The 25,283-nt window shown below is 44.0% G+C and overlaps 4 protein-coding genes across 6 annotated transcripts in view; 3 read left to right on the top strand and 1 right to left on the bottom strand.

Annotated features, from left to right (window-relative positions):
- Positions 1–6,707, top strand: part of Zdhhc5 (zinc finger DHHC-type containing 5) — a 29,157-nt gene extending 22,450 nt beyond the window's left edge. The window contains exons 7-12 of one of the 2 annotated variants that reach the window (XM_021154618.2): positions 606–697; positions 1,601–1,733; positions 2,233–2,356; positions 3,415–3,527; positions 3,944–4,803; positions 5,226–6,707. In XM_021154618.2, the coding sequence (XP_021010277.1) occupies positions 606–697; positions 1,601–1,733; positions 2,233–2,356; positions 3,415–3,527; positions 3,944–4,803; positions 5,226–5,391 (1,488 nt within the window). In that variant the 3' untranslated portion in view covers positions 5,392–6,707. The remainder of the gene's footprint in view (positions 1–605; positions 698–1,600; positions 1,734–2,232; positions 2,357–3,414; positions 3,528–3,943; positions 4,804–5,225) is intronic. The other variant, XM_029471468.1, reaches the window with a different exon arrangement.
- On the bottom strand, positions 6,458–15,719 carry Med19 (mediator complex subunit 19). The gene is made up of 5 exons (XM_021154635.2): positions 15,443–15,719; positions 9,227–9,483; positions 8,977–9,073; positions 8,390–8,484; positions 6,458–7,813 (listed from the first exon to the last, which is right to left on the bottom strand). Exons 1-5 carry the CDS (start codon positions 15,657–15,659, stop codon positions 7,745–7,747), a joined length of 735 nt encoding a protein of 244 aa, XP_021010294.1. The 5' UTR covers positions 15,660–15,719; the 3' UTR covers positions 6,458–7,744.
- A 42-nt stretch (positions 15,720–15,761) lies between these two features.
- Positions 15,762–22,840, top strand: Tmx2 (thioredoxin related transmembrane protein 2). The gene is made up of 9 exons (XM_029471473.1): positions 15,762–15,827; positions 15,930–16,254; positions 17,939–17,999; positions 18,279–18,392; positions 18,677–18,753; positions 20,555–20,661; positions 20,839–20,904; positions 21,005–21,134; positions 21,631–22,840. Exons 2-9 carry the CDS (start codon positions 16,066–16,068, stop codon positions 21,772–21,774), a joined length of 888 nt encoding a protein of 295 aa, XP_029327333.1. The 5' UTR covers positions 15,762–15,827; positions 15,930–16,065; the 3' UTR covers positions 21,775–22,840.
- Positions 22,841–23,445: 605 nt separating this feature from the next.
- Selenoh (selenoprotein H) lies at positions 23,446–24,960 on the top strand. Of its 2 annotated transcripts, none has more exons than XM_021156678.2 (4): positions 23,446–23,665; positions 23,756–23,901; positions 24,050–24,154; positions 24,766–24,960. In XM_021156678.2, exons 1-3 carry the CDS (start codon positions 23,562–23,564, stop codon positions 24,148–24,150), a joined length of 351 nt encoding a protein of 116 aa, XP_021012337.1. In that variant the 5' UTR covers positions 23,446–23,561; the 3' UTR covers positions 24,151–24,154; positions 24,766–24,960. The 2 variants fall into 2 exon arrangements, with proteins under 2 accessions (XP_021012337.1, XP_021012336.1); XM_021156677.2 differs by having other exon boundaries at positions 24,050–24,179.
- The last annotated feature ends 323 nt before the right edge of the window (positions 24,961–25,283 follow it).

Below are 25,283 nucleotides of genomic sequence, written 5' to 3'. Positions count from 1 at the left end.
AAATGGTCTTGTTATAATTCTTTTAACAAATATTTAGTCTGCAAATTTATAGAAGTTAATTGGGACAGACTTTAGGAAATACATAGTACTGCTTAAAGATTATTTTTGTGCACATAATAGTAGCTAATGTTAATTACTTAGTCTTGTAGTTAGCCTATCTGTGGATTCTTTAGGTTTAATCAAATATAGATGGGGAGGGAAAATCACATCAGTACTGAGTATACACATCCTTTTTCTTAGCATTGTTCTGTAAGTAATACAACAATTCTTTATATAACATGCTGTATTAGGTATAGTATTGGTATAATGATGGAAAGATGAATTAGTGTGCATAGGCTATTTGAGTTACTGTGCCCATTTATATAAGGGAATCCACCTGGGGATTATTTTAGTCAATATTCAGAAAGGTACTTAACCCCATGTTATACAGGAAACTGATACTGGGCTTGGTTTCCATGAGGTAGGCTTAGAATTTGAACTAAGAATCCTCACTCTAGAATCTCTATTCTTATCATCACCAGTATCAGTTTTTTACCTGAAAGAGTGGCTGCACAGTCACTTTGTCCTTTGGCATAAGTCTGACCTACCTGGGTTCTATTTCCTAGGTTACAGGTAAATTCCGGGGAGGTGTGAATCCCTTCACCAATGGCTGCTGTAACAATGTTAGCCGTGTCCTCTGCAGTTCTCCAGCACCCAGGTATACCCACACCCTTGGATTAGTGTTCATTCTTGGTCAAACTTTTGTCTCCTTTGGGCTTGTTCTGATTAAGGGAAGTTTAAAGGAAAATGGCCTTTTAGGAAGGGTTTGCTCTTAGAATAGTAAGTGCTACAAGGAAGAGACTCGCTGATCTTCAATACTAACTTGTACACTATTCTGAAAGGACTGTTTTATTTTGTTTTTTAAAGATTTATTTATTTATTTATTATATGTGTGTACACTGTAGCTGTCTTCAGACACTCCAGTAGAAGGCATCAGATTTTTGTTACGGATGGTTGTGAGTCACCATGTGGTTGCTGGGATTTGAACTCAGGACCTTTGGAAGAGCAGTCGGTGCTCTTAACCGCTGAGCCATCTCACCAGCCCCCAGGACTGGTTTTTGATGCTAAAGATTAAACTGAGGGTCTTGTTCTTTATCACTGAGCTATATACTTCAGCCCATGACTGCTTATTACATATGCACAATGCTTCCTAGATGGTATGCAAGTAGAAATTTTGAATGTAATAGTAAGTGAAGGAAGAAAAACAATAGCAACCAACTAGACCCCCCCCCTGTCGTCCCCCCTCCCCAGCTCCCAGGGACTAAAACACCAACCAAAGAGTACACATGGAGGGACCCATTGGTCCAGCTGCATATGTAGCAGAGAATGGCCTTGTTGGACTTCAGTGGGAGGAGTGGCCCTTGGTCCTGTGAAGGGGAATTCAAGGGCCGGGAGGTGGGACTGCATGGGTGGGTGGGGGAACACACACCTGGAAGCAGGGGGAGGGGAGATGAGATGGGGGGGTTCCTGAGGGGAAACCGAGAAAGGGGATAACATTTGAAATGTAAAGAAAATATCAGAAAAAAAAAAAAGTGAAAGCCTTCTCACTCTTGCTTCACAGGTATTTGGGGAGACCAAAGAAAGAGAAGACAATTGTCATCAGACCTCCTTTCCTTCGACCGGAAGTGTCAGATGGGCAGGTAACTGTGAAGATCATGGATAATGGCATCCAGGGAGAATTGAGGAGGACTAAGGTGAGAAAATAGGAAAGTAGAGCTAGGTAAACCCAGGGCATTTCACCCATGGCAACGAGATAAAAACTTGCATTGAATGTTCATCTTTGTGTTAAAGTCACTTAAATACAGATATTTTCCTCATTAGATTTCTTTTTTTTTTTTTTTTTTTTGGTTTTTCGAGACAGGGTTTCTCTTTATAGCTCTGGCTGTCCTGGAGCTCACTTTGTAGACCAGGCTGGCCTCAAACTCAGAAATCCGCCTGCCTCTGCCTCCCGAGTGCTGGGATTAAAGGCGTGCGCCACCACGTCCGGCTTCCTCATTAGATTTCAAGTTCAATGACAATAGACACTGAGCCATTTTCTTCCATGTCTTCATAACACATAACATCTTTCAGATGATAGACACTCAACTTTTGTCCTTTATTATCCCCAAGCTGACTCTTGTCCCAGTACTTACATTATGCCGATCTAATATTACCTTAATAGTTTCCCTCTCTGATTGTTTCTTCATTTATTAGTCTAAGGGAAGCCTAGAGATAACAGAGAGCCAGTCTGCAGATGCGGAACCTCCACCTCCTCCTAAGCCGGACCTCAGCCGATACACAGGGCTTCGAACACACCTCAGCCTGGCTACTAATGAGGGTAAGGGCTTCCTTGACCTGTGAGATCCTAGAGATAGAAGACAAGAATGAGGTACCATGTAAGCTGAGGAGAAAATGAGCAACAGCTGGGAGGTAATTGTTGAATTATGGCTGAGAACACCCAGCAGTTTTCTTTGAATAGCTAGAAAAGGAGGGAGGCCAGTTAGTAATAGACAGTGATTTGGACTTTCCAGAGAATTACTGTTTACAATCTTAGGTTGTGTATGTGGATAGTGTGTGTGTTAGGCTGCTGGTGGTGGTGGTGGTGAGTAGATCACAGGACAACCTCCAGGAATTGGTTCTTTCCTTCCACTATGGATTCTGGGAATTGAACTCAGATCTTTAGGCTTTTATGGCAAGCTGCTTTTATTTTTTGAGAGTTTGCATGAGTCAGAGAATTTCTTGATATGTTTAATGCATTTGGCCACTACAAATTCTGAAACTAGGTTAGATCTTTGCTCTTAAAAAAATAAAAAATAAGCTGGGCAGCTTTTGGGAGGCAGAGGCAGGCGGATTTCTGAGTTCGAGGTCAGCCTGGTCTACAGAGTGAGTTCCAGGACAGCCAGGGCTACACAGAGGAACCCTGTCTTAACAAACCAAAAATAAATAAAATAAAATAATAATAAATCACTCCCCAGCCTGGTCTACATAGTTTTAGGACAGACGGGGCCAGAGAAACCCTCCTGGAAAAACAAAATGAAACAAAACAAAGAAACAAAAAGTATGTAGACCAGATTGTCATTGAACTCAGAGGGACTTGCTTGCCCCTGCCTCCTGAGTGCTGGAATTAAAGGTATGTTCTACCATGACTGGCCTGATCACTGCTTTTTAATTTTTATCATATGTATATGGGAGTTTGGCTTGCATGTGTATGTCTGCTCAGCCTTTGTCCTCCTCCTTCAGCCTTCTGAGTAGCTGGGACTATAGTCTTTAGACTATAGCAATCTTGTTCCCTTGACTTTGATTCTACCTTGTCCTTTCCCTATACTTTGAGAAACCCTATAAAGGTTAAAAGAATTAACTTTACTAAAAGTAGTTCTCTCTGGGTTTCCCCTGTAGATAGCAGTCTCTTGGGCAAGGACAGTCCCCCTACACCTACCATGTACAAGTATCGACCAGGTTACAGCAGCAGTAGCACATCAGCCGCCATGCCTCATTCTTCCAGCGCCAAGGTACTGTGTTTCTAAGAAGTGGGGTCATAACCTATGTTAGTTCTGGAGGAAAGGAGGAGGGAACATAAAAGCTAAGGGGATTTACTGATTATTGGCACTAGTGGAGTTGAATTTTTCTTGTGTTTTTCATCAAAAAAGGAGCAATGATACATACTAGATAAAACCACTAATTAGTGTCAGATCTGATTTGAGAAACGACCTCTGCCAAGTTACTTAGTTTCTGTAAGCCTCATTTCTTGCATCTTAAAATGAGGTATTTGTTCCAAGTCACAGCTTTTCCTTAAGGGCAAACCATATGATGACCAAGTTTGAAGTATACTACTGGCATGTAATTCTGTTCTTCAGTGGGTCTTTGGGCTCTGGTATCTGGCAGCTATCAAAAGGATTGCTAAGACTGTTTTACTGTTTTTCCACAGTTGAGTCGTGGAGACAGCTTAAAGGAGCCAACTTCAATTGCAGATAGCAGCCGCCATCCCAGCTACCGCTCAGAACCCAGCTTGGAGCCAGAGAGCTTCCGGTCTCCCACTTTTGGCAAAAGCTTTCATTTTGATCCATTGTCCAGTGGCTCACGTTCCTCCAGCCTCAAGTCAGCTCAGGGCACGGGCTTTGAGCTGGGCCAGTTGCAGTCCATTCGTTCAGAGGGCACCACCTCCACCTCCTATAAGAGCCTGGCCAATCAGACACGCAATGGAAGTCTATCTTATGACAGCCTACTCACTCCTTCAGACAGCCCTGATTTTGAGTCAGTACAGGCAGGGCCTGAGCCAGACCCACCTTTAGGCTACACCTCTCCCTTCCTGTCAGCCCGGCTGGCCCAGCAACGGGAAGCCGAGAGGCATCCACGTTTGCTGCCAACTGGCCCACCACACCGAGAGCCCTCACCAGTCCGTTATGACAATCTGTCTCGCCACATTGTGGCCTCCCTCCAGGAACGAGAGAAGCTGCTACGACAGTCACCTCCACTTGCAGGCCGTGAGGAAGAACCAGGCTTGGGAGACTCAGGCATTCAGTCAACACCAGGCTCAGGCCATGCCCCCCGTACTAGTTCCTCCTCAGATGATTCCAAGAGATCACCCTTGAGCAAGACTCCACTGGGACGCCCAGCTGTCCCCCGTTTTGGCAAACCAGATGGGCTAAGAAGCCGGGGACTAGGGTCCCCTGAACCAGGCACAACTGCCCCCTACCTGGGCCGATCAATATCCTATAGCAGCCAAAAAGCCCCAGCTGGTGTCTCAGAGACAGAGGAAGTAGCATTGCAGCCATTACTGACACCCAAGTAAGTATTTTTCTTATCCTCCTTCATTCAGCTTAGTAAGTGAAGGCATCAGGCCTTTGGCTGTATGTGATTCTAGTATAGGTAGACTTGGGATTCTGAGAGCTCTTCTCACATTTGATTGCCTTCATAAACAGTTCCTCCTTAAGACATTGAAGACTGATATATTACCTTAATCCTGCCTTCCTGAAAGTTGTATTTGCTAGAAATTAAGTATATGAGAGCCTCGGATAGGAATGAATTGGGGAGAAAGAGAAACCAATCAGTCTTACTTTAAGCATATCAATAAAGTAAAAGGGTCTGGATTGTTTGGGTTAAGAAGGAATGTGAAAAAGCTTACCCACCCCGGTATTAGACCCTTTGTGTGTATGTTGTGTGTGTTTTGTGCATCTTTCCCTGATGTCTGTTTCTTCTTTTTCCCCCAGAGATGAAGTACAGCTCAAGACCACCTACAGCAAATCCAATGGGCAGCCCAAGAGTATAGGCTCAGCTTCCCCTGGCCCAGGCCAGCCACCTCTCAGTAGCCCCACAAGGGGAGGAGTCAAGAAGGTGTCAGGGGTGGGTGGCACCACTTATGAGATTTCTGTGTGAATCTTGGCGCCTCCCTTCCCCCACACCTCTGCACCTACACCAAAGGGCCTCAGGTGGCCACCTTCCTTCCTTCAAGGGGCTCCCGTTCTTTGCATGGACATTTTTTAAATCACCGACTCCATGAGGATGAGGTTTGTTTTACAAAATGCCATGAGGTTAAGGAGAGTTGGGACCCTGAGACTGGAGTGGCACCTCCCCCTCCTTTGATCTTTTAAGACCTTCCCTTCCTTGATCCCTGGACCAGACTCAGAGGACATTTGTGCAATTGCTCGCCCTGGAGGGAACCAGATCATTTTTAAACCAGAAATAATTTTTTTTATTATTGTTACGGATTCTATTTTTTTCCTCTTCTCCGTTACCAGGTGTGTGTGTACATATATATATATATATATTATAAATATCAAAGAAATTATATATCTATCCTGGGATGGGAAAACAAGGGAGGGATATATAGATATATATATATATATATATAAAAAGGAGGGGGATTTTATTCTTCCCTTTCCTTAGACCAGCAGGAAAAGAGAGACATTAAAGTCTTCCTTTTCTCAATGGTTCCCTCTCTTTTGTCCCAGTTACCGACTAAGGAAGTAGCACTCTCTGCTGGTGCTAAGAGATTAGGAAAGAAACCTGGGTACATCTGGGGTTCTCAGATAAAAGAACTTGGAGAGTTTTTTAGGCTCCTTCACATCTAGTTTCCCCAGGAAAGGGGTCACAATTCCATGACGGTGGTGGGAGATCAGGAAGAGAGCTTGGCCTAATTTAAGAAACACCAGGCAACCCTGCCCTCCATTCTTGGGAGACAGGGACTGTGTTGGGCTTCAGTGAGCCCCTTCAATGCTTCCCTATAATTTTCAGAAAAATCTTAAAATCCAAGGCCAGGAGAGAAGAATCCAAAAAGCAATATTTTTCATCACATGCCAAAAATGGGATAGAGAGAAGGAGTGGCAGGCCTAGGCCCCTCCGATTGTCCCTTGGGGTTTACCCCTTAGCCCATCTCAATATGGTGCTGGGTAGAGGGGGTAGCTGGGTTCTAACCTTTAAACAGGGAAGACTCCAGCCTCTATACAGAGACCCTTTAATTTTTTTATTCTGATTAGCCATTTTAAACCAACAAGGAATAAAATAAATCCTGATCTAACCAGTCCCCCCCCTGACTTGTGATTTGTCTGGTTAAGGCAGGGTGAATGGTCTTACTTACAGAGTCAAAAGAGAAACCTCATTCTCTGGTTGTTTTTATTCTGGCTATCAAATTAAATGCCCTGCTGGGTGAGAAAAACCTAGCTTTTCATAACAAAAACATCCTCTCTGTTGAATCTCTTGCTATTCCTTAGTTTCCTCTTTTGAAAGTAAAAACAGCTAAGCATGGTGGTGTATACCTTTGATCCCAGAACTTGGTGGGTAGAGGCAGATGGGTCTCTCAAGCTTGGGGCCAGCCTAGTGTTCAAAGCCAGCCAAGGTTGCATAGTGTGATGTGTCAAAACAAACAAACAAACAAACAAAAAAAACCCACAAAAAACAAAAACAAAACCCAAACCAAAACCTTTTTCAAAACAACCAAATCCAGCATTAAACTTCTTGCCAGAGGTTCATTTAAAAAGTATGTAGGGAAAAGTCAAGAGAGGGAAAGGAAAAGATAAAACTTGCCTAGTATTCACAAGTCTTAAGGGTCAGGCCCCAGAAAACGGTGGGAGCATAATGAGACAAATACTAATTGGTTTTTCCTGCTAAAATATACTGGTGATTGTGGCTCACCAGTTTCCTGTGGTATATAAACACAGGTATAAACCTTATTTGGGCCAGCTTTCCAGGTGAAAGGTGAAGATCGTCCATGCACTCTGCTCTGAGCATAATCAGCGAGTATTTCCTATCTATGGTAGGAAAATAGTAGCAAGTTATTGTTTTCAGACCATGTTCTCTAGTCCCATTTTGATTTTCCAGTTCCAGCCTGCTAAGGAAATAATGTGATGGCAAGATCTAAAATCTCTTGCACCTTAATGCCTTGTCCTAAACTTTGATTCAAATAGAATGGCACTTGCCTCTTAAAAGGCAGCCATACTGGTCAGTTTGTTAAACACGCTTTAAAACAAAACATTGAAGTCCTAGAATCAAATTGCACAAAAGAGGGGAAAAAAAACAAAAACAGCTTCTTGTAAAAAGGAATCCATGAAAATGCCAATTGGTAAAAAAGCATGGCCCTTCCCTAAAGTGTATTAGTCACATGCACAGCAGGGGCTGGCCCCTCTCCAGCTCTTGGATGCTCCCACAACAGGGTCCAAGTGCCTGGAAGACAAGTTTTTATCAGCAGTTTTATCAACAGGAAAGCCATCCTTGGCCAAGTCCAGTAGTCCTATTAGCGAAGGCTGCTGCTGCTGCTGGCTTGAGAGCTGCCCATACCTGGGTGGTCTGGACTATGTCGGTTCTGGAGAAAACAAAGAAAAGAGTAAGAACATTCAAAAACTAAAAGATGGACCTAACTGGATGTCGTGGTGCATGCCTTATATCTAGCACTCTGGAGATAGAAGCGAGTAGATCTCTGAGATAGAAACCAGCCTGGTCTACACAGTGAGTTCGAGGCCAACCAAGACAATATCTTGAAACCTTGTCACAAAACAACAAAAAATCTAAGTAAATAATACAAGATGAGCCTGCTAGCATAAACTTGTTATCTCATTTACCTGGGAAATAGAAGCAGAAGCACTACAAACAAAGTCCAAGACCTCCCTAGAACAACCCAGTGAAACACTATCTCAATAAGGGGCTGGAGAGATGGCTCAGTGGTTATAGGCATATACTGTCTTGTAGAAAACCTGAGTTCAGTTCCCAGCACCATCATAGCTGTGACTCCAGCTCCAGGACTTAAGCCCTCTTCTGGCCTCGGGACACTGCACTCATGTGGGGAAGCACATGTATTCATAACTACAGAAAAATAAATAAATGAAATAAAAAGAAAAGGTGACACAGGGAAAACTTGAGTCCCAACCACAACAGCCCCTACCTTCTTCTTCTTCTTTTCTTTCTTCTTCCTTTTTCGTTCAGGATCCTCCTCTTTCTTCTTTTTCTTCTTCTTGTGATCTGAATCAGATGGTGTTTCTGTAGGAAGCATTAAGAGTCTATAACCTGTTGAGCTTAAGATCTACTGCTATAGGGCTGGAAAGATGGCTCAGTGGTTAAGAGCACTGACTGCTATTCCAGAGGTCCTGAGTTCAAATCCCAACAACCACATGGTGGCTCACAACCATCTATAATGGAATCCAATGCCCTCTTCTGGTGTGTTGAAGACAGCTACAGTGTACTTATATACAATAAATAAATTTTAACAACAACAAAAGATCTACTGCTACAAAGTCTTAAGGCTACAGGAAAATATAACTCTAGAAATCCTAACTACTATTTTTCTCATATGTCCAGAAAAGATACAGAGGTGGTGCTAGAGCACCTGTGCTAAGTCACTACTTGCCCAAGAAATGTCATTAAATGAATTTCTTCTTGGGGAAAATGGTGGTCCAGAGTAACTAAGCATAACTGGAAAGGCCAGGCCACACCTGAGCCAGTGTCTCCATCGGCATAAGAGGTGCTCCTTACCTGGGGGAACAGGATCCTGGGTGCGGCTCTGTTTGTGCTTATGTTTATTCTTCTTCTTGGGTGGCTGAATATGCATCAGACGACACTGCTCTGGCAACTGAGGGAACAAAGGAAGGTCCAGGTGAGTAGAGAGAGAAATCCTCTCTTCCATCATCTGTTCTCAGTAAATTATGAAAGAACAGATTTGGACAGAAAACTACCTCATGCCTTTCAGGCTATTTGCTTTCTTATTCCCCAAAAAGAGACTCACCGGGCCAGTGTGGAGGCGGAAACCAGACAGCATGGTCCCTGTGATTGGATTAAAAGAGCCACCAAGAATAGGAGGCTTCTCAATGAGGGAGCGGAGGCTGCTGTTGTCATGTGAGCCAGGGAGATCAATCATCCCTGGCAGGTCAGGCAGGAAGTTACTTAGCTTCTCCTTCACTTTCTTCCCACAGAACTTATTATAGGCCTGCTCCAGGTTGTAGTGTGTGATTAAATTGGTGCTACCCGTCAGCTCTGTGCTGCCTAGAAAACAGTAATAATGAGATTATACCAAAAGCAGATAACTTTCTGTTAGTAACTCAGAAGGAAATTGAAAGAAAAAACAACCTTTAGATTTACTTAATATGCATGTTTATTTTGTCTGCATGTTATGCATGTGTACCATGTGTGTCTGATGCCTGCAGAAGTCAGAAGAGAGGGTTGGATCCCCTAGAACTGGAGTTAAGGAAGGTTGTGAGCAGCCCTAGGAACTGATCTGGCTCTTTTGCATATCCTGTTGAGCCGTCTCTCCAGCCCCAGGAAGGACTATATTTTAATGTAAATGAGAAATCTACTTAAGGAGAATATTGTCTTAGTCACTGTCCTATTGCTATGAAGAGACAAGGCTACAGCAACTCTTATAATTATGAGAAGGTTTGCTTACAAGTGTCAGAGACTTAGTTCATTATCATGTTGGGTAGCATGGTGAGAGCATGGTGCTAGGGAAGGAGTTGAGCGCTATCCTCAGCCCAGACATGGGCTTTTGAAACCCCAAAGCCTATCCTCAATGACCACACCTAATCCTTCTAATCTTTTTAAAGGAATTCCACTCCCTGGTGACATTTAAATATATGTGCCTCTGGGGGCCATTCTTATTCAAGCCACCACAATTATAATTTTTTTAAAAAGAAATAAACCAAACAAAGGTAGGCATGGTGGCACATAACTTTAATCACAGCATTTACTTGGGAGGGAGTGGCAGGCAGATCTCTAAGTTAAAGGCCAACCTAGTCTACAAAGCTAGTTCCAAGACAGCTAAGACTATTTTACACAGAGTCCCTGTCTCAAAAAAAATCACAGGGCTGGAGAAATGGCTCAGTAGTTAAGAGCACTGACTGCTCTTCCGAAGGTCCTGAGTTCAAATCCCAGCAACCACATGGTGGCTCACAACCATCTGTAATGAAATCTGATGCCCTCTCTTCTGGGGTGTCTGAAGACAGCTACAGTGTACTTACATATAATAAATAAATCTTTTAAAAAATCATACAATTAAACAAACATACATACACATATGCACGTGCACACACACAAAAACCAAACAGAAACAAAAGCAAAGTTGGTACATTGAGCATCCATAGGTCAAAAATCTGAAATGAGAAAGTGAAATCTAGCAGTCAAAGAGTTTTATATTTTGTAGCATCCCAGACTTCAAATATTTAGGTTCAGTATGTGCAACTGAGTATCTATGCAAATATTCTGAAATCTGAAAACTGTAAAACTGGAAACATTTTAGATAAGCATATTAGATTATAGACACTAAACCTGTAATAACATGATAGCCAGTTACGGTGGTGCACACTGGAAGGTGTAATGCCAGGACTTAGAAGGCTGAGGCAAGGCAGCTGCACTCAAAAGCTAGTTTGGGCTACCTAATCAAAGTCTTGTCTCAAACATCCCACCTCAGTAACATATAATAAACAAACACAAAATACTATACCATGGGTTAGAGGGATGAAAAGGTGATGGAACACAACAGGACAGAGATAGAAACTGGAAAAAGAAAAAGCTAAGTAGAATAACTTACTTGACATTGTATCAGATACTGTTCTGCTTTTCATAAAATGTCTCAGAAACATCTCTGTGGACCAGTATAACAACCTTACAGTTCACTTACAGATACTCAATGTTAAAATAGTCAATATTATATTCAATGTTAAAATATTCAATGGCTGACTTTTTTTCAAAAGAATAGAAATATGCTAACATGAACAAAATGAAAGAGTAGAAATATCTACTCTGCAACCTTACTGATAATTATGACAGCATCCAGGTAATGATATTTACTTGGGCAAGTTTAGGTTCTGAACTGTGAAGGCAGAGATGGTGTCTCAGTCACATGACTGGTTAGTGCCAGGTTATACATTAAAACGTTTTTGACATAAACAAGCACTTTCCTTCTGGTCTAGGTCTTCCTCTCCATGTTTCCTTCTCTTCACTGTGAAATCACTCAGAAGAGTGACGTGCAACAGTGTTGGATCCTTAAGTCTTACTGGGCCTCTCCTAACTGGGCTCGCCTTCTGTTTTATCTCATTTGTCCTGTTTCTGCTAGTGCTCCTCCTTCCAGATGGTTACATTTCCGGCTCAGTTGAGAAGGCACTTGTTGCTTTTCATAATTTTTTTCCTCCATAAGGGTTTCTCTGTTTAACAGCCCTGCCCGTCCCGGAACTTGCTTTGTAGACTAGGCTGGTCTCAAATGCAGAGATCGGTCTACCTCTACCACCCAAGAACTGGGACTAAAGGTGCGAGCCACCACAGCCAGTGCGTTTCATAACGTCTAAAAAAGGAGTTCAAGCATATCAAAGAGGCACATGCGAGTAACCCCAGCATTCAGGAGGCCGAGGCAGAGGCAGGAAATAAGGAGCTCACAGCCATCCTTGACGGTGGGAGTGTGAGGCCATCCTGGGTGACATGAAACTGCCTCAAAACAGAAAGAACAAGGAATTAAGTAAATATGAGGAGATGACCCAGGTTGCATTTCCAAAACCCACAGGGCAGCTTGCAGGCATGTGTATATAAATCCAGTTAGAGGGAATCTGATGTCTTCTCTGACCTCCCTAGTTACCAGGTGTACACACACACACACACACACACACACAGTGCATATACACACATGCAGGAAAACATTCATACACATAAACACTAAAAAATAAATAGAGATTTAACTTCTATTTGAACTGTTGGCTCTCTGAAAATGATTTATAAATCTCTTTAAGAAGCCATGACTCAAAAAAAAAAAAAAAAAGCCATGACTCTAAAAACAAATTTGAATTCTCAATTCTATGTCAATTCTATGCAGATTCATTTTATTTTTCCCTTTTCTTGAAGTTCTAAGTATTGTTCACATCATTATGGCCTCTCAAGCAATACTTCTTGTTTAAAACAAAAAACAATGGCGCAGTGCTTAGGTTCTTATGTAGCTTGTGGAAGGCCTTAGTGTGATTGGCATGATTGGGGGAGGGGGGCAAACAGATCTCTACTTACATTCCCATTGTACTTGAGTCTAATAATTTTTTAAAAACTTATTTATTTAAAAATTTTTTTGATACAGAGTCTCTCTCTAAAGTATTGCATGACTTGGAAATCACTATGTAGACCAAAGTTGGCCTTGAATTCAGAGATTAACCTGCCTCCGACTCTTGATTCATCCTAAAAGATTTATTTTTATCTTATTTGTGTATATATGTGTGTGTGTGTTGTATGGATGTATGCCACATATTATCTGAGTACCTGTGGAGGCCAGCAGAGGGTAGGTATTGGGTTCCCTGGAGCTGGAGTTGCATACAGATAATTGTGAGGTTCCCATGTGAGTTATAGGAACCAAACTTGGTCCTTTGAACAACATCAAATGTCCTTAACGTCATAACCTTAGAGCCATCTCTCCAGTTCCCATAGCCCTTTTTAAGGCAAGGTCTCATGTAGCCAATGATGATCTTGGACTCCTGATCTTCCTGCCTATACCTCCAAAGGGCTGGGATTATATAAGTATACCACCAAGCCTGGTTTGTCAAGTATGGAGATTGAATAGAGAGAGGTCTTTATGCATGCTAAGCATTTACTTTACCAACTAAGCTACATCCCTAGCCTTCCTAATCATAGTACAACTTAACTTTGGAGTCTAATCAACCACTAATCTTCCATGCAAAATTTCTAATGTATCCAGATGGATCTAATTATCTTCTGGGTAGAAAACAACAGCAACAAAACTGTAACACAGCTAGGCAGTGGTGGCACCTTTAATTCCAGCATTTGGGAGGCAGAGGCAGGCCAGTTTCTGAGTTGGAGGCCAGCCTGGTCTACAGAGTGAATTCCAGGACAGCCAGGGCTACACAGAGAAACCCTGTCTCAAAAAAACAAAAAACAACAAACAAACAAAAAACTGTCACACTATTTCCTTTGAGAAAACGACTTTCTAATTTTGTTTACCTATATAAATTCTTCAGGGTTTAGTTCAAATGGCATCTTACTCTTGCTGTCATTTTGGCTAACACATCTTGAAAACTACCAGGTAGTTTTTAATATTGCTTCCTGTGTTGAAGTGCAACTATAAGTAAATACGACTGACACCCACAAAATAGAAGCACAATCCTTAAACCATCTATTTTGGATCTCAAAAAATAGGCGACCTAAAGACCAGGCTTAATAATCGCCACTTCTCATAACCCCACCACACCCAGCATCTGCCTCGGATAGTCAGTACTTATCAACTGATCTATAAATAAATGGTATAATCAGAATAGGTAATGCAAAAGATAAACTGCTGGAAGAAGCTGGGCATGATGGTACATACTTGAAGGCAGAGGCAAGTGGATCTCTGTGAGTTCAAGGCCAGCCTAGTCTACAATGAATTTGAGACAAGCCAAGCTTACAGAGTGAGACCATGTCTCAAAAACCCAGTAAGATGGGCTGGAGAGATGGCTCAGTGGTTAAGTGCATCAACTGCTCTTCCAGAGGTCCTGAGTTCAATTCCCAGAAACCACACAGTGGCTCACAACCATCTTCTGGTATGTCCATAGAGAGCAATGGTGTAGTCATATACATATCTTAATAAAAAACAAAACAAAACAAAAAAACAAAGGAAAAAGAAAACTGCTTTAACACAGTCATTTCTTTATGCTTCAGTTCTCAATTAAGAAATACAGACAATACCTATCTATCTAAAAGGACTATAGTAAGTATTACATATTGTTACACACTGGACTGATGTGAACTTCAAACTATTTTGCTAATAGACATTGGGATAACTGAGGTTTTTCTTTCTTTTTTGAAGCAGGATCTCATGTCCCCTAGGCTGGGCTTGAACTACAGATCCTTCTGCCTTCACCTCCTGAGTGCTGGTATGGAGTACCACAAGTTCCCCAAGACTTAACATGTCCAGAACGCCTCTTAAGTTTTAGCTCTTCAAATTTTTTCTTTCCATGCCTTCCTACTCTCAGACTACCGTACCCTTTGTACAGGACACTCACAATTCCTCTCTTCGTGTATATTTAGTTGTTTATTTCTGTAGGCTTTACTTTTAACATGTATGCTGTATTCATTTGCTTCTCTACCGCTAAGCCCTGGTCCAAACCATTCCTTTTCTGAACACTGACTGGTAACTTCTGATTATCCTATTTTCATTTCTCATGTTTCTGCTGGATATCTAAAAATCACTAAATTAGATCATTTCGCACCCATATTGAAATGACTTCAATTTGAACTTTAAACAACCTACCTTGCCTTATAAAAGCCTCTACCTATTTCCCATCACTACTGGATTTTTTCCACTTTCCTGGGTCCAATGTGTCTTCTGCCCCTCAGATATTTCAAGCCCCACCCTCCCCCCAAGGTCTCCTGATTTAGTTTCTTGTACCTAGTATCTCCTCTCTATCCATACACGGATGGCTTTGTTTATTCTTGAATGCTACCTACTCAGAGATGATTCTGTGAACGCGACGCCTTTTGCACAGCAGGCAAGAGTTCTACCACTGAGCCACGCCCCCCCACCACAATTTCCCCGAATAATTTTATGAAAGCTAGAATTGATTCAATTCTAATCCTTTCTTTGAACAGGTTAATCTCCGAGTCCCTGACAAGGAAGGCAACTTGCTACAAACCAACAAGTTTGTGACAGACTTTAAACTAAAATCTTAAGCGTCTCCAGAAATGTTAAATCAGGTCTCCCGAGTTCTAAACAACGGCTCACGTTTTTATAGAGTCACAAACGGCAGTCAGAGAACCCGGATCACAGAACTTCCCGCTGAAGGTTGTCCCAGATATTCACACCCAACCCAAACCCACCCCAGAAAAATCAAGTTATCCCTTAGGGTTGTGAATCGCCAAAGGGCTTCTGACACTGTTGCCCACTGGCCCCGCGTAGCCCTGTTATCTCACACCTAGGGGGACAGGCTAGCCACACCGTCACCTGAACTACTATCTGACTGGCTACTCTTGGCACACTACTCACCTGGCAATTCCCGCATCAGGTAGAAGGGGCCGCTTCCAGCCGTCGACTTATCCGCTCCTGCGGGGGCCGAGGTCGCCGTCGAGGGCGGGGCTGCGCCTGGACCACCTCCCGGAGGAGGAGGGGGTGGCGGGGGTGGCTTTCCAGGCCCGAAGCCTAGGGCGCTTGGTGGCGGTGGGGGGTCAGTCTGAGCTCCAAACAGTGCAGTGAAGTTCTCCATAGCACTCTGCGTTCCCGGTTACCCGGGATCGGGCGTTAATTACTTTGATTGGACAGTACTTTCACAGGGTACCACCCTCTTCGTCTAAGAGCGTCCCATCATTGGATACATTAAGCCCCGCCCATCACCTTCCGGCAACTTACTTCCGTCGCCTGAGAGACTGTTCAGGTAGGTGGTTCGCAGACTAATAGCCAATAAAATGACTCAGGTAGAAAAGCGACAACTATGAGGACCAATAGACTATTTAACTCATTTTCTGATCCATTATAGCACCCAATAAGAGATCTACATCCGGGTCTGGAGGCGTTGCAACTGATATTTGGTCCAATAGAAGCCTTGCTGGTGGGGGCGGAGGACGAAGATTTGGGGAGCGGGAGTGAGCCTTGCGAGAGACTAGGCAGGAAAGATGGCTGTCCTCGCGCCTCTGATTGCTTTGGTGTACTCGGTGCCGCGGCTTTCTCGATGGCTGGCCCGACCTTATTGCCTTCTGTCTGCTCTGCTTTCCATTGCTTTCCTCCTCGTGAGGAAACTGCCGCCGATTTGCAATGGTCTCCCCACGCAACGCGAAGATGGCAACCCGTGTGACTTTGACTGGGTGAGCGCCCCCTGCCTTACTAGCTCTCGACCTTGACCATCCCTGCCCTGCAGGTGCATGTGAAAATCTGGGAGCATGTTTCGGGATGTAGCCGCCTTACAGACTGAGTGCTGAGCCTAGGCCGTTATCTAGTCATAACCTCCGTGTTTAAGATGGAGAAACACAGGGTTTCCATCACAGATGAACAGTATTCTACAGTGATTCCAAGTTACCTGGGGCGCCAGTGAAGAAAAGGCCAATAGTAGAAATACCATTTAAATTTTTTTGTTTAATTTGTAACGAAGTGATCACAGTGTAATTAGGCGATTTCCCAAGGTAACACAGCGTTCAGAAAGTGCTGTCTAACCTTATTCAATTCTCTGAAAGACTGGCAGACGAAGGTCGCTGACTCAACAAAATAAATGACTTGGATGGAAAATCGAATACTCTGGGCATAGTAACTATGCACACTATCTTCCTGCGGTGGGATAGAAAAACAGGGAAGATTACAAAAATATGAGGTGTGGGGAGGGAGGCCCCTCAACCATCTAAGAAGCAATATGTAAGAACAATTAACATTTGCCGTAAGGGTTGTGGACATAGAGCTAATAAATACCTATACAGGTATTTATGCTAAAATGGCAATGACCAGGACTTAAGGCCTAAAGGTATTGATATAACCTTGGGCAGGCCTCACATGTTCTGGGACTCTCAAATAAGATTATTAACTTTGTTTACATTAAAGATACAATACTGTTGCCAGGCCTTGTGTTTGTACCCTTTTGATCCCAGCTCTCTGGAGACAGAGGCAGGTGGACTTCTGTAAGATTGATGTAAGCCTGGTCTATATAGGCTTTCTAGATCCATCAGGACTACATAGTTAGACACTAACACAAAACAAAAGAGCACACCAGATACTCTACTTATCTCAATCCCTGTACTCTAGAGTCTTTCTTTATAAATTGCAATTCTGCCAGGTGCCTCTTAAGAATTGCTCTATGATTTCATTAGGCCCTCTTACGATAACAGCTTCAAATCCCACCAATATGGTATAGATGACTATGGTAAAGAAAATGAAGTGCTTATGTTTTTCAGTCTTTCTGAACTCTTTCTCCCTTAACTCACATACTTAAGACTTGAGTGCCAGCTTGACCTATGAAAGACAAAACATCATAGCCTCAGCTATATATCAAGATCCCTTCTCAAAATCAAATGACAAAAAAGATGGCCCGCACTTGAGAGGCTGAGGAGGGAGGAGCACTGAGTTTGAAAGGAGAACTGACTCCTGCACGTTGTCCTCTAACCTCCCCATATATGCTGTAGTACATGCATGAGGGTGTATACACACACACACACACACAACTGTCGTTAAAGAGAACCAGTGGGGCGTGGTTATCCACCCCAATAATCCTACCATACAGACTAAAGCAGGAGAAATTGCCTGGGCAAGATAGTGAGACCAAGTCTCAAGGACAGAAGGAGGGATGGAGGAAAAAGAAAGAAGAGAAAACCCAAAGGCCATGGATTTGTTGAACAATACCAGCCATTTGCCAAGGGTAGACCCCTTTGACTTGTTGGTACCACTACCCCTCAGCCAGCTCCACTTCTGTCTGTCTTACTGACTCAAGCTGGATCTCGTTTTACATTTTATAGTTTGCCCCCTGTCCCGTCAGCCTGGCTCACCACTTTGTTGTATATCTTCCAGAGAGAAGTGGAGATCTTGATGTTCCTCAGTGCCATTGTGATGATGAAGAACCGCAGATCCAGTAAGTTTTGCTGCTGTGGACTGGCTGGGGGTTGGGACTCATGCCCTGCTGAGGCTCCTTTGTCGTGCTATAGGAGGGATGGTGTATTTAGTAAGCTAGGTCCATATTTCGTGCGGGGGGGGGGGGGGGGGGGGGGGGGGGGGGGGGGTTGGGGAGCGGCTAGTTTCACCTTGGGCTTCTAGATCCTCTCCCTCCTGTTCCTACTTCAGAGTAGCCCAGGAAGAGGGACAAAGAGTGGGAGCTTTAGCCCAGCCTGACTGTGCTATCTCTGTGTTCCAGTCACTGTGGAGCAACACGTAGGCAACATCTTTATGTTTAGTAAAGTGGCCAACGCCATCCTTTTCTTCCGACTGGATATTCGAATGGGCCTGCTATACCTCACACTCTGCATAGGTGAGAAAATGGCTTTTATTATTATGCTAAGGTTCTACAATGTAATCATTTGAAATAGTAAAGTTCTTTGATAAAGGTTTGGTTTATTGAGGACCAGATTCCGATCCTTATCTTGCACCTAGTGAATTGTGTGCGGCGCTCTGGTGGTGTTGACTTAGACAGGGTTTTAAGAGGAATATGTGCACATATGTATTCTTCGATGACTGAAATTTCTGAGTGAGTTTGCAAGCAAATCTGTAACAGGCCCTATTTGTTATCTTTTAACATTTTCTCTCTGTGTTCAGTGTTCCTGATGACCTGCAAGCCCCCACTGTACATGGGTCCTGAGTATATCAAGTACTTCAATGATAAAACCATTGATGTGAGTATTCTACTTTCTGTGTCTTGGTTCCTGCTTTGTGGTTTGTGTTCTTTATTCATAAAGACAGTGCCTCAGGGTAGAAGTAAATATGGGAGGCTGAGGTAGGATTACTGTGTAGGGTTGGTCTGGTGCCGCTTGTAATCAAACACTAAATTCTATACCCCAAGATATGGTGGCTCCAGACTAGTGGATCCTCATGTATAGCTCATGTACCAGCCTTTGTTGTATAAACCTTGCTTCCCAATTTAAACTAGTGGTTAAATAAAACTAGCGACAGCCAGTAAGGGGGTGGGATCGAGTTTGAGTTACCAGATCTGGGGCTCACAGGTAGGGACCATGAGGAGAAGGAGCACGTAGAAGGCAAAGAGGGAGAGGACAGGAGGTCTCTCTGAGTTAGGACCAGAAGTCCATGCTAGAGGGAAATGCCTGCCTAGGACACCAGAGCAGAAATAACTCAGAGAATCAGCAAACAGCAAGGATTTGGGGAGCATGATTGGAGTAGTAGCCAAGCTAGCACGAGAGATTTAGATTAGGGGTCCCCCAGTAATTGTGCAGAGCCTGATAAATATCATATTATTTATGTCTCATTTTTTGAAGCCAGATGGAAATAAGTTTAATTGTATTATTCTACATTGCTGCAAGGTTTTTTTGTTTCTTTGTTTTGTATGTTTATTTTGGTTTTTTTGAGATAGGGTTTCTCTGGGTAGTCTTGGCTATCCTGGAACTTCCTCCATAGACCAAGCTGATCCTGGAACTTCCTCCATAGACCAAGCTGACCTCAAATCAGAGATCCTCTTGCCTCTGCCTACCAAATGCTGGAATTAAAGGCCTGCTTAGTGGGTTGGTGCAGGTTTGAGGAAGTGTAGGCTACACAGTGAGTTCTAGAGCAGTTCAAGCTCCGTAGGAAACCTCTGTCTCAGGAAAGACTGCTAGGCCGGTGAGATGGGCTTCATCAAATAAGGATGTTTGCTGCACAAGCCCTGACAGCCTGAAACTTGGTCGCTGGAACCCAGGTAGAAATACAGTTTGAGAATCAGCTGCACAAGTTTGTCCTCTGGCCTCCTTAAGTGCACCATGGTGCGCATACACACACACGCGCGCACACACACACACACACACACACACACACACACACACACAAATAATAATTAAAAAATAAACTAAAAAAAAGTCCTTGCTGCTAAGCCTCAATCTTCAGGCTAGAAGGAGAAAACTGACTGAAGCGGGCAGTGGCACACATGCCTACACTCACACAATAAATACAATTAATTCTCTTTTTTTTAGTTATTTAAAAAAAAAAAAAGCCGGGCGTGGTGGCGCACGCCTTTAATCCCAGCACTTGGGAGGCAGAGGCAGGCAGATTTCTGAGTTTGAGACCAGCTTGCTCTACAGAGTGAGTTCCAGGACAGCCAGGGCTATACAGAGAAACCATGTCTCTAAAAAAACCAACCCCACCCCCCCCAAAAAAAAAAGATTGATGGCCATTACAGCTGGGAAATTCCAGGGGAAGTTCCAGCTCCTGATTAATTTACAAATACTTATTTTAATTCCCCCCACCTTTTCCCCTCCTCCACAAAAGTGTTTTTTGTTTGTTTGGGTTTTTTTTTGTTGTTTTTTTTTGTGGTAAAGTGAGTGCCTCGGATGTATTAGGCACTGGATTCAATCCCTGGCACGGACAGACAAACCTGGAAATGTTGTCAGGGTACCTGTATGGGAAAGGGGAAGCCCGGGACCGTCATCCGTCTGAACCTTCTCAGATGCCTAGGTGACTTACCCTCTTTCTCTTCCCTCTGTGTGGTAGGAGGAGCTGGAGAGAGACAAGAGGGTCACTTGGATTGTGGAGTTCTTTGCCAACTGGTCTAATGATTGCCAGTCCTTTGCTCCCATCTATGCGGACTTGTCCCTCAAGTGAGTATGCACAGTGAGGCATATCAGTAAGAGAAACTCTGTAACGCCTTTCCTTTGTCCTTAAACTTCACACATCCAAAGTTGTTTTTCCCTTTCTCACCTAGGTAGCTATACTTTGACTTCCCTCGATCCATCTCTTTATTTTTCAGTATGTTAAATAATATATTTTTTTCGCAGGTACAACTGTTCAGGGCTAAATTTTGGGAAGGTAGATGTTGGACGCTACACTGACGTTAGCACACGGTATGTAGATGCTTGGGCTAAAGACCTGAGTGAGGATTACTGGAGTGATATAAGTAATGTATACAGGTGCACTGTACAGAGTCCTCATCTGACCCTGTAGGTACAAAGTGAGCACATCACCCCTCACCAAACAGCTCCCTACCCTGATCCTGTTCCAAGGTGGCAAGGAGGTAATTCGTCGGCCACAGATTGACAAGAAAGGACGAGCTGTCTCTTGGACCTTTTCTGAGGTACGTGAAACACATGGGCAGTGGTTTGGAGAAAGATACACAACAGTGAATGGGCTTTATACTTAGTCTGGGTTTAATCCTGAATTCTGACACTTGCCCACTGTTTTGAGGATGTAGATTAGTTACAGGATGTCACCTATTAAGTCAGCAGATTTATGTTATATGCTGCTCATGCTGAGGAAAAATGTAAAGACTTGGTCTGTCAAGTGCCTGTATTCATTCTGTAGCCAATTAGGTTCCTCATCGCTAAACTTGAGTAAGTGGGAGGCAGTACCACCTGGCTCATATTGCTTTACAATTGCATGTAGATAGAATTCTTGGCACAATAACTGGCCTCTAGTGAACACTTATGTATCAGAACAAAGGTAGGTTAGGGCAGATAGCTGCCCTCTGATTCCTCTGGCTTATAGGCTGTGCTTAGTTAAATACTTCCTGCTCCTGATCTCTGAACTTTACCTTCCCACTAGCCGTTGATGTGTTCATCTCTTTTGCATAGGAGAATGTGATTCGAGAATTCAACTTGAATGAGCTATACCAACGAGCCAAGAAGCACTCAAAGGGTGGAGACATGTCAGAAGAGAAGCCTGTGGACCCTGCTCCCACTACTGTGCCAGATGGGGAAAACAAGAAGGACAAATAGGATCCTGCATTGTTGTTGCTTCCTCTCCTGTCAATTTCAGGAACCTTTGAGGCCCAGTTCCAGCTATAACCACAATCCTTGCCTGAGGCCTTTTGATTTCTGTTTGGCTGTGCCTGGGTGGGGGCACTGTGCCTGCTTCTGATTTTGAAAGAAGCATCCTGGGAACCATGAAGTATTCTACTATGAAGGGCGCATCTGCCCTGGCCAACTGTTTCTCGAAGGGAGTGATCTTATCGATAGAGATAGAAATGGTTTCCCTCCAAGGTTGGGTCAATGTGTAAATTGCTATTCAACACTTGGATATTACCAGTCTGTGGTTTAATTATTCCTCCTAGTGAGCTTGCAAAGCATAGACTAAATTAAACCCTAATGTTAGATGTCAGTATAAAGCACTTAGAATTTTTCCTCAAGGACCCCTCTTCCTTTAGGCCTTTCTGTCTTGATCTGTGCATTAAGAAATTTAAGTTTGGGGTTGGAGAAATGGCCCATCGATTAAGAAAGAGCACTGGTGGCTGCTTTTCCAGAGATCCTGAGTTCAATTCCCAGCAACCACATGATGGTTCATAATGGGATCTGATGCCCTCTTCTGGCATGCAGGCAGAATACTATATATAATAAGTAAATCTTAAAGAGAAAGGAATTTAAGGGGTTGGAGAAATGGCTCAGTGGTTAAGAGAAATGGCTGTTCTTCCAGAGGACCCAGGTTTGATTCCTAGCAGCACATGGAGGCTAAACCGCCTGTAACTCTAGTCTCAGGGGCTCCTTGACCTTGGCTGGCACTGTATGCATGTAGTGCACGAACACATGACAGAGGAACACACAAAAGGCTTGTATGTGTTATCATTCAAGGTCACTGTTCCCAATGAAAAGCCTTCAACCATGATTTTCATCATTGGAAATAGAATTGAATGGCCACCCTGTGTTGTGGGAACTGAGAAGAAGGGCAATATAAACCTGAGAGGTTCCTTTGTGTGGTGGGGCCTGAAGAAGAAAGCCCCATGGCTGGACAGCTGTTCTCTCCTCCTATCCCACAGCTTTCCTTAATAAAGGGACTGTTCTTTTGATTGCCTTGGTGTTTTTCCTTTATTAGTGGGCAGCTGCCGGGGGACTGCTTTTTTTCTTTGTTTGGTTTTTTTAATCCTAAAATTGAATATCTAACCCAGGGACTCTAAAAGCCAAACACCTCTAGACCTCAGCTTCCTTTTTAAAGTTGTGGATGAGGGTCTTGATCAGTTGGAGAGATGAACCCTAACTCACCATCCTCTTGATTTCACCTGGGTGTCTGAGAAGATAGGCACCAGCTACAGCGTCTGAATTGTAAATGGCTCGGGTTCAAAATACACTTAACCGTTTCGTTTGGTTTCACCGCGTGGAGATGTGGAGTAACAATGTCCGTGCGAAGTAGAATTCTGTAGTCTTAGTCTATGTACAAACGCCCTGGAAATGTGGAGTAGACTTCCCTGAGATTGGTCTGGGGATCCTTGGGTAGGAGGAGGTATAGATACCGAAAACCCCCAGCCAAAAGAGGCTTTCAAGACTCCTCAGTCTCCGCCCAAGACAGACCCCCTCACAATGTGGTTTGATCCGGATTTCCGCGCCGACTCCCTTTTGATAGCTAGTTGTGCTTGAAGGTCCCGCCTTCAGATCACGTGTTCTTCCCCCTCCCCCGCACTCTTCCCTTTGCTGCGAGATTTGAATTTTGCATCTGTGATTCCTGGCTGCTGGTTTGTCCCTCCGGAGTTGCGTCTCCCTTATTCCACCAACGCTCCATCCCCGAGATCCGTGCCATGGCCCCCCACGGAAGAAAGCGTAAGGCGGGGGCCGCGCCTATGGAGACGGCGGACAAGCGCGAGAAACTGGCGGAGGGCGCGACCGTGGTCATTGAGCATTGGTGAGGGGTTGGGGAGTCGAGGAGGGCGGTAAAGAGTTGGCTCTAGCGGCTGAGACCAGAGACCCCATTTGCAATCGCTTGTGTCTGTAGTACGAGCTGACGCGTGTACGGCCGCCATGCTGCTGCCTTGAGCCAGGCTCTGCAACTGGAGGCCCCAGAGCTACCTGTGCAAGTGAACCCGTCCAAACCGCGGAGGGGCAGCTTCGAGGTGACGCTGCTGCGCTCGGACAACAGCCGTGAGTGGAGGCCGCGATTGGTGGGGGGGGGGGGGGGGGGGGGGGGGGGGGGGCGGCGGCAAGAAGCGATTCCCGGCCACCTGATAAGTGAGGGGAGGGGGTACCAATGAGTACCACCATAATTTGGCTTTATCCCATCCTTTCCCAGGTGTTGAACTCTGGACTGGTATTAAGAAGGGCCCTCCACGAAAGCTCAAATTTCCTGAGCCTCAAGAAGTGGTTGAAGAATTGAAGAAGTACCTTTCATAAAGAGGTTGGGAAAGAGTCCTCATGTTGAGGTTTGCATCAGGGCATGCACACTGGGATAGACAGGGAAGGTCTCCGTAATTTTGGTGTATTTTCCATGGGATTTGGGATTTTCGAAGAGAAGCTAAATTGTAGAATTCCTGCTGATAACACTCCCGATCCCCAAACAAATCTAAGTGCCATTTGTACTCTCTTGACTTAGTTAAGTCTTAGCCTGAGGGCACTGGCAAGTTTTGTTTGCTAATTCAGTTTTCCACCTCTGGTGTTATTTTAATTCTATGAGTCTATTGCAAATCTAAACCGTTCAATAAAGTGTGGCTTACTTCTAGTTACGGTTTTTCTCCCTTGTATTGGCAGACTCTTTACTGTTACTTCACTTTGCCTGGACTTTTCTGTGTTTTGTTAGTAATCTGTGAGATAAGGTAGCATCAACCCATCCCGCTCACACCCCCACTTCTTGGTTACATGGATTTGATTTTTGTCCCTGTGTTTCATGCATGTTGACTGGTCACTGATGGAAGGTGAAGTTAATGAGCTCCAGAGTTGTAGGTGGGGGTGGGCATGTCTCCTGGTCCTTGTGATGGAACCCTACTCTGATGTTCCCTTCTCTGTTTGCAGCTTTCAGTCCCTGGAGATGTTGAAGCATTTATGATGGTGCATGGCCAAACTTAAGCTATGCACCTGAAGCCATAGTTTCTTCCTCACCAGAAGTGATGGTTCAGTTGTGAGGCAGCCCCCCAGCAAGGCATTGTAAAAGTGTTTCAATTGTTTAATAAAAGTTCAAGTATCTGAGAATAAGGATCAAGTTTAAATTTTGTCTTAAAGAATGGATAGAACCAGCTTTGTGGGGCTGTTGATCTGTATTTTTCAGAGTGCAAAGTAACTTGTGTCTGGAAATTGTAAGGCCTATGGTGAAACACTTATTAAACAAGAATAGGTTTGGTGGTGTATACCTGCAATCTCAGTACTTGGAAGTCTGACAGGGGGACTGGGCCAATCTGGCCTACCAGAGACCCTTGCTTAAAACAGAACCACAGCTGGGTGTGGTGGTGCACGCCTTTAATCTCAGCACTTGGGAGGCAGAGGCAGGCGAATTTCTGAGTTCGAGGCCAGCCTGGTCTAGAGTGAGTTCCAGG

This window comes from Mus caroli, chromosome 2, assembly GCF_900094665.2.
Source record: "Mus caroli chromosome 2, CAROLI_EIJ_v1.1, whole genome shotgun sequence".
NCBI classification, from domain to species: domain Eukaryota; kingdom Metazoa; phylum Chordata; class Mammalia; order Rodentia; family Muridae; genus Mus; species Mus caroli.
This window is presented reverse-complemented; position numbering and strand designations above follow the sequence as displayed.